The 16,070-nt window shown below is 54.1% G+C and overlaps 1 protein-coding gene across 1 annotated transcript in view; it reads left to right on the forward strand.

Annotated features, from left to right (window-relative positions):
* The window catches only part of LOC121568066 (cingulin-like protein 1), a 31,545-nt gene that overhangs the window by 12,744 nt on the left and 2,731 nt on the right, over positions 1-16,070 (forward strand). Inside the window, exons 10-12 of the mRNA XM_045216125.1 lie at positions 12,070-12,153; positions 12,283-12,407; positions 14,299-14,407. Of these exons, the coding sequence (XP_045072060.1) occupies positions 12,070-12,153; positions 12,283-12,407; positions 14,299-14,407 (318 nt within the window). The remainder of the gene's footprint in view (positions 1-12,069; positions 12,154-12,282; positions 12,408-14,298; positions 14,408-16,070) is intronic.

The following is a 16,070-nucleotide window of genomic DNA, read 5'->3' on the forward strand; positions in this document are numbered from 1 at the left end:
GCGTGCGCATGCATGCGTGCATGTGCTGGTAAAGTAGCCCAGACTAATGAACTCATAATATTACTATGTTTTGGTATAAATATAAAAATACTAAAAAGAAGAGCTAACTATTGATGTCACCCATTACACTCAGCCAGCTCATTACCCACACTCCCTTTACTGTCCCCCTCTCAGCCAGCTCATTACCCACACTCCCTTTACTGTCCCCATCTCAGCCAGCTCATTACCCACACTCCCTTTACTGTCCCCCTCTCAGCCAGCTCATTACCCACACTCCCTTTACTGTCCCCTCTCAGCCAGCTCATTACCCACACTCCTTTACTGTCCCCCTCTCAGCCAGCCCATTACCCACACTCCCTTTACTGTCCCCCTCTCAGCCAGCCCATTACCCACACTCCCTTTACTGTCCCCCTCTCAGCCAGCTCATTACCCATACTCCCTTTACTGTCCCCCTCTCAACAGGCTCATTACCCACACTCCTTTACTGTCCCCCTCTCAGCCAGCTCATTACCCACACTCCTTTACTGTCCCCCTCTCAGCCAGCTCATTACCCACACTCCTTTACTGTCCCCCTCTCAGCCGGCTCATTACCCACACTCCTTTACTGTCCCCCTCTCAGCCAGCTCATTACCCACACTCCCTTTACTGTCCCCCTCTCAGCCAGCTCATTACCCACACTCCCTTTACTGTCCCCCTCTCAGCAGGCTCATTACCCACACTACCCTACTGTCCCCCTCTCAGCCAGCTCATTACCCACACTCCCCTTTACTGTCCCCCTCTCAGCAGGCCCATTACCCACACTCCCTTTACTGTCCCCTCTCAGCCAGCTCATTACCCCACTCCTTTACTGTTCCCCCTCTCAGCCAGCTCATTACCCACCTCCTTTACTGTCCCCTCTCAGCCAGCTCATTACCACACTCCTTTACTGTCCCCCTCTCAGCCAGCTCATTACCCACACTCCTTTACTGTCCCCTCTCAGCCAGCCATTACCCACACTCCCTTTACTGTCCCCCTCTCAGCCAGCTCATTACCCACACTCCCTTTACTGTCCCCCTCTCAGCCAGCTCATTACCCACACTCCCTTTACTGTCCCCATCTAGCCCACTCCCTTTTGTCCACCTCTCAGCCAGCTCATTACCACACTCCTTTACTGTCCCCATCTCAGCCAGCTCATTACCCACACTCCCTTTACTGTCCCCCTCTCAGCAGGCTCATTACCCACACTCCCTTTACTGTCCCCCTCTCAGCCAGCTCATTACCCACACTCCCTTTACTGTCCCCCTCTCAGCCAGCCCATTACCCACACTCCCTTTACTGTCCCCCTCTCAGCCAGCTCATTACCCACACTCCCTTTACTGTCCCCATCTCAGCCAGCTCATTACCCACACTCCTTTACTGTCCCCCCCCAGCTCATTACCCACACTCCTTTACTGTCCCCCTCTCAGCAGCTCATTACCCACACTCCTTACTGTCCCCTCTCAGCCAGCTATTACCCACACTCCTTTACTGTCCCCTCTCAGCAGGCTCATTACCCACACTCCCTTTACTGTCCCCCTCTCAGCCAGCTCATTACCCACACTCCCTTTACTGTCCCCCTCTCAGCCAGCTCATTACCCACACTCCTTTACTGTCCCCTCTCAGCCAAGGCCCATTACCCACACTCCCTTTACTGTCCCCTCTCAGCCAGCCCATTACCCACACTCCCTTTACTGTCCCCATCTCAGTCAGGCTCATTACCCACACTCCCTTTACTGTCCCCTCTCAGCAGGCTCATTACCACTCCTTTACTGTCCCCATCTCAGCCAGCTCATTACCCACACTCCCTTTACTGTCCCCATCTCAGCAGGCCCATTACCACACTCCCTTTACTGTCCCCATCTCAGCCAGCTCATTACCCACACTCCCTTTACTGTCCCCCTCTCAGCAGGCTCATTACCCACACTCCCTTTACTGTCCCCCTCTCAACAGGCTCATTACCCACACTCCCTTTACTGTCCCCATCTCAGCCAGCTCATTACCCACACTCCCTTTACTGTCCCCCTCTCAGCAGAATACTCATTACCGCACTCCTTTACTGTCCCCCTCTCAGCCAGCCCATTACCCACACTCCTTTACTGTCCCCTCTCAGCCAGCCCATTACCCACACTCTTTACTGTCCCCCTCTAGCCAGCCCCATTACCCACACTCCTTTACTGTCCCCCATCTCAGCCAGGCTCATTACCCACACTCCCTTTACTGTCCCCTCTCAGCTAGGCTCATTACCCACACTCCCTTTACTGTCCCCCTCTCAGCCAGGCTCATTACCCACACTCCCTTTACTGTCCCCATCTCAGCCAGCTCATTACCCACACTCCTTTACTGTCCCCTCTCAGCCAGCCATTACCCACACTCCCTTTACTGTCCCCCTCTCAGCAAGCTCATTACCCACACTCCCTTTACTGTCCCCTCTCAGCCCATTACCCACACTCCCTTTACTGTCCCCCTCTCAGCAGGCCCATTACCCACACTCCCTTTACTGTCCCCCTCTCAGCCAGCTCATTACCCACACTCCCTTTACTGTCCCCCTCTCAGCCAGCCCATTACCCACACTCCCTTTACTGTCCCCCTCTCAGCCAGCTCATTACCCACACTCCCTTTACTGTCCCCCTCTCAGCCAGCTCATTACCCACACTCCCTTTACTGTCCCCTCTCAGCAGGCTCATTACCCACACTCCTTTACTGTCCCCCCTCTCAGCCAGCTCATTACCCACACTCCCTTTACTGTCCCCCTCTCAGCAGGCTCATTACCCACACTCCCTTTACTGTCCCCCTCTCAGCAGGCTCATTACCCACACTCCCTTTACTGTCCCCCTCTCAGCCAGCTCATTACCCACACTCACTTTACTGTCCCCCTCTCAGCCAGCCCATTACCCACACTCCTTTACTGTCCCCCTCTCAGCTGACCCTCATTACCCACACTCCCTTTACTGTCCCCCTCTCAGCCAAGCTCATTACCCACACTCCTTTACTGTCCCCCTCTCAGCCAGCTCATTACCCACACTCCCTTTACTGTCCCCCTCTACAGCGAGCTCATTACCCACACTCCCTTTACTGTCCCCCTCTCAGCCAGGCCCATTACCCACATTCCCTTTACTGTCCCCCATCTCAGCAGGCTCATTACCCACACTCCCTTTACTGTCCCCCTCTCAGCAGCCCATTACCCACACTCCCTTTACTGTCCCCCTCTCAGCCAGGCCTATTACCCACACCCTTTACTGTCCCCCCTCAGCCAGCCATTACCCACACTCTCTTACTGTCCCCCTCTCAGCCAGCTCATTACCCACACTCCCTTTACTGTCCCCATCTCAGCCAGCTCATTACCCACACTCCCTTTACTGTCCCCATCTCAGCCAGCCCATTACCCACACTCCCTTTACTGTCCCCCTCTCAGCAGGCTCATTACCCACACTCCCTTTACTGTCCCCCTCTCAGCCAGGCTCATTACCCACACTCCCTTTACTGTCCCCCTCTCAGCCAGCTCATTACCCACACTCCCTTTACTGTCCCCCTCTCAGCCGGCTCATTACCCACACTCCCTTTACTGTCCCCCTCTCAGCAGGCTCATTACCCACACTCCCTTTACTGTCCCCCTCTCAGCAGGCTCATTACCCACACTCCCTTTACTGTCCCCCCTCTCAGCCGGCTCATTACCCACACTCCCTTTACTGTCCCCTCTCAGCAGGCTCATTACCCACACTCCCTTTACTGTCCCCCCTCTCAGCAGGCTCATTACCCACACTCCCTTTACTGTCCCCCTCTCAGCAGGCTCATTACCCACACTCCCTTTACTGTCCCCCTCTCAGCAGGCCCATTACCCACACTCCTTTACTGTCCCCCTCTCAGCAGGCTCATTACCCACACTCCCTTTACTGTCCCCCTCTCAGCCAGCTCATTACCCACACTCCCCTTTACTGTCCCCCTCTCAGCCAGGCTCATTACCCACACTCCCTTTACTGTCCCCTCTCAGCAGGCTCATTACCCACACTCCCTTTACTGTCCCCTCTCAGGCAGGCTCATTACCCACACTCCTTTACTGTCCCCCTCTCAGCCGGCTCCATTACCCACACTCCCTTTGCTGTCCCCCTCTCAGCCAGCCCATTACCCACACTCTCTTTACTGTCCCCATCTCAGCAGGCTCATTACCCACACTCCCTTTACTGTCCCCCTCTCAGCCAGCTCATTACCCACACTCCCTTTACTGTCCCCCTCTCAGCAGGCTCATTACCCACACTCCCTTTACTCTGTCCCCCTCTCAGCCAGCTCATTACCCACACTCCCTTTACTGTCCCCCTCTCAGCCAGCCATTACCCACACTCCTTTACTGTCCCCCCTCTCAGCCAGCTCATTACCCACACTCCCTTTACTGTCCCCATCTCAGCAGGCTCATTACCCACACTCCCTTTACTGTCCCCCTCTCAGCCAGCTCATTACCCACACTCCCTTTACTGTCCCCCTCTCAGCCAGCTCATTACCCACACTCCCTTTACTGTCCCCCTCTCAGCCGGCTCATTACCCACACTCCCTTTACTGTCCCCCTCTCAGCCAGCTCATTACCCACACTCCCTTTACTGTCCCCCTCTCAGCCAGCTCATTACCCACACTCCCTTTACTGTCCCCATCTCAGCAGCTCATTACCCACACTCCTTTACTGTCCCCCCTCTCAGCAGGCTCATTACCCACACTCCCTTTACTGTCCCCCCTCTCAGCCAGCTCATTACCCACACTCCCTTTACTGTCCCCCTCTCAGCAGGCTCATTACCCACACTCCCTTTACTGTCCCCATCTCAGCCAGCTCATTACCCACACTCCCTTTACTGTCCCCCTCTCAGCAAGCTCATTACCACACTCCCTTTACTGTCCCCCTCTCAGCCAGCCCATTACCCACACTCCTTTACTGTCCCCTCTCAGCCAGCTCATTACCCACTCCTTTACTGTCCCCCTCTCAGCCAGCTCATTACCCACACTCCTTTACTGTCCCCCTCTCAGCAAGCTCATTACCCACACTCCCTTTACTGTCCCCCTCTCAGCCGGCTCATTACCCACACTCCCTTTACTGTCCCCCTCTCAGCAGGCTCATTACCCACACTCCCTTTACTGTCCCCTCTCAGCAGGCTCATTACCCACACTCCCTTTACTGTCCCCTCTCAGCCAGCTCATTACCCACACTCCCTTTACTGTCCCCCTCTCAGCAGGCTCATTACCCACACTCCCTTTACTGTCCCCCTCTCAGCAGGCTCATTACCCACACTCCCTTTACTGTCCCCCTCTCAGCAAGCTCATTACCCACACTCCCTTTACTGTCCCCCCTCTCAGCCAGCTCATTACCCACACTCCTTTACTGTCCGCATCTCAGCAGGCTCATTACCCACACTCCCTTTACTGTCCCCATCTCAGCAGGCTCATTACCCACACTCCCTTTACTGTCCCCCTCTCAGCCAGCTCATTACCCACACTCCCTTTACTGTCCCCCTCTCAGCCAGCTCATTACCCACACTCCCTTTACTGTCCCCCCTCTCAGCCAGCCCATTACCCACACTCCTTTACTGTCCCCCTCTCAGCAGGCTCATTACCACTCCTTTACTGTCCCCCTCTAGCGCCTCATTACCCACACTCCCTTTACTGTCCCCTCTCAGCCAGCTCATTACCCACACTCCTTTACTGTCCCCCTCTCAGCAGGCTCATTACCCACACTCCTTTACTGTCCCCCTCTCAGCCAGCTCATTACCCACACTCCCTTTACTGTCCCCCTCTCAGCCAGCTCATTACCCACACTCCCTTTACTGTCCCCATCTCAGCAGGCCCATTACCCACACTCCTTTACTGTCCCCCTCTCTCAGCAAGCTCATTACCCACACTCCCTTTACTGTCCCCCTCTCAGCCAGGCTCATTACCCACACTCCCTTTACTGTCCCCCTCTCAGCAAGCCCATTACCCACACTCCTTTACTGTCCCCATCTCAGCCAGCCCATTACCCACACTCCTTTACTGTCCCCCTCTCAGCCAGCTCATTACCCACACTCCCCTTTACTGTCCCCATCTCAGCAGGCTCATTACCCACATCCCTTTACTGTCCCCCTCTCAGCCAGCCCATTACCCACACTCCTTTACTGTCCCCCTCTCAGCCGGCTCATTACCCACACTCCTTTACTGTCCCCCTCTCAGCAGGCTCATTACCCACACCTTTACTGTCCCCCTCAGCCAGGCTCATTACCCACACTCCTTTACTGTCCCCCCCTCTCAGCCAGCTCATTACCCACACTCCTTTACTGTCCCCCTCTCAGCAGGCTCATTACCCGCACACTCCCTTTACTGTCCCCCTCTCAGCCAGCTCATTACCCACACTCTTTACTGTCCCCCCTCTCAGCAGGCTCATTACACACTCCCTTTACTGTCCCCCTCTCAGCCAGCTCATTACCCACACTCCTTTACTGTCCCCTCTCAGCCAGACTCATTACCCACACTCCCTTTACTGTCCCCCTCTCAGCAGGCTCATTACCCACCTCCCTTTACTGTCCCCCTCTCAGCCAGCTCATTACCCACACTCCTTTACTGTCCCCCCTCTCAGCAAGCTCATTACCCACACTCCCTTTACTGTCCCCCTCTCAGCCAGCTCATTACCCACACTCCCTTTACTGTCCCCCTCTCAGCCAGCCCATTACCCACACTCCCTTTACTGTCCCCATCTCAGCAGGCTCATTACCCACACTCCCTTTACTGTCCCCCTCTCAGCAGGCTCATTACCCACACTCCCTTTACTGTCCCCCTCTCAGCCAGGCTCATTACCCACACTCCCTTTACTGTCCCCCTCTCAGCCAGCTCATTACCCACACTCCCTTTACTGTCCCCCTCTCAGCAGGCTCATTACCCACACTCCCTTTACTGTCCCCTCTCAGCCAGCTCATTACCCACACTCCTTTACTGTCCCCCCTCTCAGCAGGCTCATTACCCACACTCCCTTTACTGTCCCCCTCTCAGCCAGCTCATTACCCACACTCCCTTTACTGTCCCCCTCTCAGCAGGCTCATTACCCACACTCCCTTTACTGTCCCCCTCTCAGCCAGCTCATTACCCACACTCCCTTTACTGTCCCCCTCACAGCAGCCTCATTACCCACACTCCCTTTACTGTCCCCCTCTCAGCCAGCTCATTACCCACACTCCCTTTACTGTCCCCCTCTCAGCAGGCTCATTACCCACACTCCCTTTACTGTCCCCCTCTCAGCCAGCTCATTACCCACACTCCTTTACTGTCCCCCTCTCAGCAGGCTCATTACCCACACTCCCTTTACTGTCCCCCTCTCAGCCAGCTCATTACCCACACTCCCTTTACTGTCCCCCTCTCAGCCAGCCCATTACCCACACTCCCTTTACTGTCCCCATCTCAGCCAGCCCATTACCCACACTCCCTTTACTGTCCCCATCTCAGCCAGCCCATTACCCACACTCCCTTTACTGTCCCCATCTCAGCAGGCCCATTACCACACTCCCTTTACTGTCCCCATCTCAGCCAGCTCATTACCCACACTCCTTTACTGTCCCCCTCTCAGCAGGCTCATTACCCACACTCCCTTTACTGTCCCCCTCTCAGCCAGCTCATTACCCACACTCCCTTTACTGTCCCCCTCTCAGCAGGCTCATTACCCACACTCCCTTTACTGTCCCCCTCTCAGCAGGCTCATTACCCACACTCCCTTTACTGTCCCCATCTCAGCCAGCTCATTACCCACACTCCCTTTACTGTCCCCATCTCAGCAGGCTCATTACCCACACTCCCTTTACTGTCCCCCTCTCAGCAGGCTCATTACCCACACTCCCTTTACTGTCCCCCTCTCAGCAGGCTCATTACCCACACTCCCTTTACTGTCCCCCTCTCAGCCAGCCCATTACCCACACTCCCTTTACTGTCCCCATCTCAGCAGGCCCATTACCCACACTCCCTTTACTGTCCCCCTCTCAGCCAGCTCATTACCCACACTCCCTTTACTGTCCCCCTCTCAGCCAGCTCATTACCCACACTCCCTTTACTGTCCCCCTCTCAGCAGGCTCATTACCCACACTCCCTTTACTGTCCCCCTCTCAGCCAGCTCATTACCCACACTCCCTTTACTGTCCCCTCTCAGCCAGCTCATTACCCACACTCCCTTTACTGTCCCCCTCTCAGCCAGCTCATTACCCACACTCCCTTTACTGTCCCCCTCTCAGCCAGCTCATTACCCACACTCCCTTTACTGTCCCCCTCTCAGCAGGCTCATTACCCACACTCCCTTTACTGTCCCCCCTCTCAGCCAGCTCATTACCCACACTCCCTTTACTGTCCCCCTCTCAGCCAGCTCATTACCCACACTCCCTTTACTGTCCCCCTCTCAGCAGGCTCATTACCCACACTCCCTTTACTGTCCCCCTCTCAGCCAGCCCATTACCCACACTCCCTTTACTGTCCCCCTCTCAGCCAACTCATTACCCACACTCCCTTTACTGTCCCCCTCTCAGCCAGCTCATTACCCACACTCCCTTTACTGTCCCCATCTCAGCCGGCTCATTACCCACACTCCCTTTACTGTCCCCCTCTCAGCCAGGCTCATTACCCACACTCCTTTACTGTCCCCCTCTCAGCCAGCTCATTACCCACACTCCCTTTACTGTCCCCCTCTCAGCCAAGCTCATTACCCACACTCCCTTTACTGTCCCCCTCTCAGCCGGCTCATTACCCACACTCCCTTTACTGTCCCCCTCTCAGCAGGCTCATTACCCACTCCCTTTACTGTCCCCCTCTCAGCAGGCTCATTACCCACACTCCCTTTACTGTCCCCCTCTCAGCAGGCTCATTACCCACACTCCCTTTACTGTCCCCCTCTCAGCAGGCTCATTACCCACACTCCCTTTACTGTCCCCCTCTCAGCCAGCCCATTACCCACACTCCCTTTACTGTCCCCCTCTCAGCAGGCTCATTACCCACACTCCCCTTTACTGTCCCCCTCTCAGCCAGCCCATTACCCACACTCCCTTTACTGTCCCCCTCTCAGCAGGCTCATTACCCACACTCCCTTGACTGTCCCCCTCTCAGCCAGCTCATTACCCACACTCCCTTTACTGTCCCCATCTCAGCAGGCTCATTACCCACACTCCCTTTACTGTCCCCCTCTCAGCCAGCCCATTACCCACACTCCCTTTACTGTCCCCCTCTCAGCCAGCTCATTACCCACACTCCCTTTACTGTCCCCCTCTCAGCAGGCTCATTACCCACACTCCCTTTACTGTCCCCCTCTCAGCCGGCTCATTACCCACACTCCCTTTACTGTCCCCCTCTCAGCCAGCCCATTACCCACACTCCCTTTACTGTCCCCCTCTCAGCCAGCTCATTACCCACACTCCCTTTACTGTCCCCCCTCTCAGCAGGCTCATTACCCACACTCCCTTTACTGTCCCCCTCTCAGCAGGCTCATTACCCACACTCCTTTACTGTCCCCCTCTCAGCCAGCCCATTACCCACACTCCCTTTACTGTCCCCCCTCTCAGCAGGCTCATTACCCACACTCCCTTTACTGTCCCCCTCTCAGCCAGCCCATTACCCACACTCCCTTTACTGTCCCCTCTCAGCCCAGCTCATTACCCACACTCCCTTTACTGTCCCCCTCTCAGCCAGGCTCATTACCCACACTCCCTTTACTGTCCCCATCTCAGCCAGCTCATTACCCACACTCCCTTTACTGTCCCCCTCTCAGCCAGCCCATTACCCACACTCCCTTTACTGTCCCCCTCTCAGCCAGCTCATTACCCACACTCCCTTTACTGTCCCCCTCTCAGCAGGCTCATTACCCACACTCCCTTTACTGTCCCACTCTCAGCCAGCTCATTACCCACACTCCCTTTACTGTCCCCCTCTCAGCAGGCTCATTACCCACACTCCCTTTACTGTCCCCCTCTCAGCCAGCCCATTACCCACACTCCCTTTACTGTCCCCCTCTCAGCAGGCTCATTACCCACACTCCCTTTACTGTCCCCCTCTCAGCCAGCTCATTACCCACACTCTCTTTACTGTCCCCCTCTCAGCAGGCTCATTACCCACACTCCCTTTACTGTCCCCCTCTCAGCCAGCTCATTACCCACACTCCCTTTACTGTCCCCCCTCTCAGCCAGCTCATTACCCACACTCCCTTTACTGTCCCCCTCTCAGCCAGCTCATTACCCACACTCCCTTTACTGTCCCCCTCTCAGCAGGCTCATTACCCACACTCCCTTTACTGTCCCCCTCTCAGCAGGCTCATTACCCACACTCCCTTTACTGTCCCCCTCTCAGCCAGCTCATTACCCACACTCCCTTTACTGTCCCCCTCTCAGCCAGCTCATTACCCACACTCCCTTTACTGTCCCCCTCTCAGCCAGCCCATTACCCACACTCCCTTTACTGTCCCCCTCTCAGCAGGCTCATTACCCACACTCCCTTTACTGTCCCCCTCTCAGCCAGCCAATTACCCACACTCCCTTTACTGTCCCCATCTCAGCAGGCCCATTACCCACACTCCCTTGACTGTCCCCCTCTCAGCCAGCTCATTACCCACACTCCCTTTACTGTCCCCCTCTCAGCCAGCCCATTACCCACACTCCCTTTACTGTCCCCCTCTCAGCCAGCCCATTACCCACACTCCCTTTACTGTCCCCCTCTCAGCCAGCTCATTACCCACACTCCCTTGACTGTCCCCCTCTCAGCCAGCTCATTACCCACACTCCCTTTACTGTCCCCCTCTCAGCCAGGGCAATCTGACTAACTGTCAGTACTCCTCTTGGCCAGGGCCTCTGACTAAGTGTCAGTAGAGTCCTCCTCTCCTCCAGGGCCTCTGACTAACTGTCAGTAGAGTCCTCCTCTCCTCCAGGGCCTCTGACTAACTGTCAGTAGAGTCCTCCTCTTCTCCAGGGCCTCTGACTAACTGTCAGTAGAGTCCTCCTCTCCTCCAGGGCCTCTGACTAACTGTCAGTAGAGTCCTCCTCTCCTCCAGGGCCTCTGACTAACTGTCAGTAGAGTCCTCCTCTCCTCCAGGGCCTCTGACTAACTGTCAGTAGAGTCCTCCTCTCCTCCAGGGTCTCTGACTAACTGTCAGTAGAGTCCTCCTCTCGGCCAGGGCCTCTGACTAACTGTCAGTAGAGTCCTCCTCTCCTCCAGGGCCTCTGACTAACTGTCAGTAGAGTCCTCCTCTCCTCCAGGGCCTCTGACTCACTGTCAGTAGAGTCCTCCTCTCGGCCAGGGCCTCTGACTAACTGTCAGTAGAGTCCTCCTCTCCTCCAGGGCCTCTGACTAACTGTCAGTAGAGTCCTCCTCTCCTCCAGGGCCTCTGACTAACTGTCAGTAGAGTTCTCCTCTCCTCCAGGGTCTCTGACCAACTGTCAGTAGAGTCCTCCTCTCCTCCAGGGCCTCTGACTAACTGTCAGTAGAGTCCTCCTCTCCTCAGGGCCTCTGACTAACTGTCAGTAGAGTCCTCCTCTCCTCCAGGGCCTCTGACTAACTGTCAGTAGAGTCCTCCTCTCCTCCAGGGTCTCTGACTAACTGTCAGTAGAGTCCTCCTCTCGGCCAGGGCCTCTGACTAACTGTCAGTAGAGTCCTCCTCTCCTCCAGGGCCTCTGACTAACTGTCAGTAGAGTCCTCCTCTCGGCCAGGGCCTCTGACTAACTGTCAGTAGAGTCCTCCTCTCCTCCAGGGCCTCTGACTAACTGTCAGTAGAGTTCTCCTCTCCTCCAGGGCCTCTGACTAACTGTCAGTAGAGTCCTCCTCTCCTCCAGGGCCTCTGACTAACTGTCAGTAGAGTCCTCCTCTCCTCCAGGGCCTCTGACTAACTGTCAGTAGAGTTCTCCTCTCCTCCAGGGCCTCTGACTAACTGTCAGTAGAGAATACAGTCTTTGGATCCTGTTCACTTGCTGTCTGATCAAGGATGAAATGCAAACAGACAAACTGACAGACCATACATCATTTCCATAATAATTTCACTATGTATTCTGCAGTATGTAGTGAAGGTCTATTCATGGTTTCCTTATCTGACAGATGGAGCAGATAAGAGGAGAGCTGCAGCAGGAGAGAGCAGTCAGACAGGACCTGGAGTGTGACAAGATCACCTTGGAGAGACAGGTAGGTTTTAACCTCTGTGACATCACCAATCTCTCTACAGTTGATGGTTGAACCTCCCATAGAGGACCCCATGCTTCCTGGCCCTACGTATACAGTATGTCCTGCTCACCCTGTATTGTTCTCTTACAGAATAAAGACCTGAAGAGCAGGGTGTCTCATCTAGAGGGCTCCCAGAGGTCCAACCAAGATGTTGTGGTCTCCAGACTGGAGGGAAGGATCCAGGAGCTGGAGGGGAGACTGGAGGGAGAGGAGAGGTGAGGCTGGAGGGAGAGGAGAGGTGAGGCTGGAGGCAGAGGAGAGGTGAGGCTGGAGGGAGAGGAGAGATGAGGCTGGAGGGAGAGGAGAGGTGAGGCTGCAGGGAGAGGAGAGGTGAGGCTGGAGGCAGAGGAGAGGTGAGGCTGGAGGAGGAGATGAGGTGGAGAGGTGAGAGGGCGTGAGAGGTGAGGTGGAGAGGAGAGGTGAGGCTGGAGGGAGAGGAGAGGTGAGGCTGGAGGGAGAGGAGATGAGGCTGGAGGGAGAGGAGAGGTGAGGCTGCAGGGGGAGAGTGAGAGGTGGAGGGAGAGGAGAGGAGTGAGGCTGGAGGGAGAGGAGAGTGAGGCTGGAGGGAGAGGAGAGGTGAGGCTGAGGGAGAGGAGAGGTGAGGCTGGAGGGAGAGGAGATGAGGCTGCAGGGAGAGGAGAGGTGAGGCTGCAGGGAGAGGAGATGAGAGGTAGAGGGGAGAGGAGAGGTGAGGCTGGAGGGAGAGGTGAGGTGAGGCTGGAGGGAGAGGAGAGGTGAGGCTGGAGGGAGAGGAGAGGTGAGACTGCAGGGAGAGGAGAGGTGAGGCTGGAGGGAGAGGAGAGTTGAAGCTGCAGGGGGAGGTGAGGCTGGAGGGAGAGGAGAGATGAGGCTTGAGGGAGAGGAGAGGTGAGGCTGGAGGGAGAGGAGAGGTGAGGCTGCAGGGAGAGGAGATGAGAGGTGGAGGGGAGAGGAGATGAGAGGTGAGGTGAGGTGGAGGGGAGAGGAGAGGTGTAGAGGATGCTGGAGGGAGAAGAGAGGTGAGGCTGGAGGGAGAAAATAGGTGTGGGGTGGAGGGAGAGGAGAGGTGAGGCTGCAGGGAGAGGATATGAAAGGTGGAGGGGAGAGGAGATGAGAGGTGAGGTTTAGGATAGAGGAGAGGTGAAGTGGAGGGGAGAGGAGAGGTGTAGGGGAAGCTGGAGGGAGAAGAGAGGTGAGGCTGCAGGGCGAGGAGAGGTGAGGAGGAGGGGAGAGAAGATGAGAGATGGAGGGGAGAGGTGAGGCTGCAGGGAGAGGAGAGGTGGAGGGGAGAGATGAGGTGAGGTGGAGATGAGGGGTGAAGGGGAGGTGAAGTGGAGGGAGAGAGGAGAGGTGCGGTGAAGGGAGAGATGTGGAGGGAGAGGTGGGTGTAGGGGAGAGGTGAGGTGGAGGAGAGGTGAGGATGTGAGGTGGAGGGGAGAGGAGAGGGGGAGGGGAGAGGAGAGGAGAGGTAACGTGAGGTGAGATGGAGGGGAGAGGTGGAAAGGAGAGGTGAAGTGGAGGGGAGGCTGGAGAGAGAGGAGAGGTGCGGTTGAGTGGAGAGGAGAGGAGAGATGGAGGGGAACTGGAGAGTTGAGGTGGAGCGGGGGCTGCAGGGAGAGGAGAGGTGGAGGGGAGGCTGCAGGGAGAGGAGAAGTGGAAGGTTGAGGAGATGAGAGGTGAGGTGAAGGGGAGAGATGAGGTGAGGTGGAGGGGAGATGAGAGGGGGAGAGAAGGGGTGGATGGGAGAGGAGATGAGAGGTGAGGTGGAGGGGAGACTGGAGAGAGAGGAGAGGTGTTAAATATACTGAAGTGATCCCGCCGTTGATAAGCACTATTCCTCATTCCCCCAAGGGAGCTATCTTTCTTGGCGCAGTTGTTAGCGTGCTCAACCCTGGGCCTGGACTACAATTTAGCTAGTTCGATTCTTCCCTTGGTTTATTACAATGCTGTGGTTCAAATACATCACCGCCAGTACAGCAATGACAAGGCATCTACGGTACAAGAGTTTAATGTTTAGATGGTGTTAAAGGCTATAATCATGAGTGTCTGACAGGTTTGAATGTTTAGATGGTGTTGAGGACTATGATCATGAGTGTCTGCTGACAGGGTTTCATATTTTCTTCTCAGAGACAACATCAACCTGCAACAAGCCAACAGGAAACTAGAGAGAAAAGTGAAGGAGATGATGATGCAAGTGGATGATGAACACATATCTATGCAGAACCAGAAAGACCAGGTAAAGTGGATGATGAACACATATCTATGCAGAACCAGAAACACCAGTGTTGCGTTCCCCAGCAAGAAAACCAAAAATGTCTCTCAAACAGAAGGGGGAACTAACAAAGAGTCACTGACAACGACCAAAACTGAGCAGGTGGGGTTCTAGAAGGGGTTCTGAAAGACACTCATGGGGGTGTCCACTGAAAGTTGACTAGCCACAACAACTGGGACCTAAAAGACACCCACCATGAGCACCCACTAATCTTCCCAAGAAGAGGCAGACAAAAGAAAAACCCCAAACTTAAAGACAGGAAGCAAATTTTTTTTAATTATTATATAAAATAGGGAGAGAGAACTAAAGATGTTGACCCTCCACATCTACCAAGACAACTAAAGATGTTAACCCTCCACATCTCTCAAGACAACTAAATGTATTAACCCTCCACATCTACCAAGACAACTAAGGATGTTAACCCTCCACATCTAACAAGACAACTAAAGATGTTAACCCTCCACATCTACCAAGACAACTAAAGATGTTAACCCTCCACATCTACCAAGACAACTAAAGATGTTAACCCTCCACATCTACCAAGACAACTAAAGATGTTGACCCTCCACATCTACCAAGACAACTAAAGATGTTGACCCTCCACATCTACCAAGACAACTAAAGATGTTAACCCTCCACATCTACCAAGACAACTAAAGATATTAACCCTCCACATCTACCAAGACAACTAAAGATGTTAAACCTCCACATCTATCAAGAAACCTAAAGATGTTAAACCTCCACATCTATCAAGAAACCTAAAGATGTTGACCCTCCATGTCTATCAAGACAACTAAAGATGTTGACCCTCCACATATATCAAGACAACTAAAGGTGTTAACCCTCCATGTCTCTCAAGACAACTAAAGATGTTGACCCTCCACGTCTATCAAGACAACTAAAGATGTTGACCCTCCATGTCTATCAAGACAACTAAAGATGTTGACCCTCACATATATCAAGACAACTAAAGGTGTTAACCCTCCATGTCTCTCAAGACAACTAAAGATGTTGACCCTCCACGTCTATCAAGACAACTAAAGATGTTGACCCTCCATGTCTATCAAGACAACTAAAGATGTTGACCCTCCACATATATCAAGACAACTAAAGGTGTTAACCCTCCATGTCTATCAAGACAACTAAAGATGTTGACCCTCCACATCTATCAAGACAACTAAAGATGTTGACCCTCCATGTCTATCAAGACAACTAAAGATGTTGACCCTCCACATATATCAAGACAACTAAAGGTGTTAACCCTCCATGTCTATCAAGACAACTAAAGATGTTGACCCTCTACATCTCTCAAGACAACTAAAGATGTTGACCCTCCACGTCTATCAAGACAACTAAAGATGTTGACCCTCCACATCTCTCAAGACAACTAAAGATGTTGACCCTCCATGTCTATCAAGACAACTAAAGATGTTGACCCTCTACATCTCTCAAGACAACTAAAGATGTTGACCCTCCACGTCTATCAAGACAACTAAAGATGTTGACCCTCCACATCTCTCAAGACAACTAAAGATGTTGACCCTCCACGTCTATCAAGACAACTAAAGATGTTGACCCTCCACGTCTACCAAGACAACTAAAGATGTTGACCCTCCACATCTATCAA

This window comes from Coregonus clupeaformis, unplaced genomic scaffold, assembly GCF_020615455.1.
Source record: "Coregonus clupeaformis isolate EN_2021a unplaced genomic scaffold, ASM2061545v1 scaf0614, whole genome shotgun sequence".
NCBI classification, from domain to species: domain Eukaryota; kingdom Metazoa; phylum Chordata; class Actinopteri; order Salmoniformes; family Salmonidae; genus Coregonus; species Coregonus clupeaformis.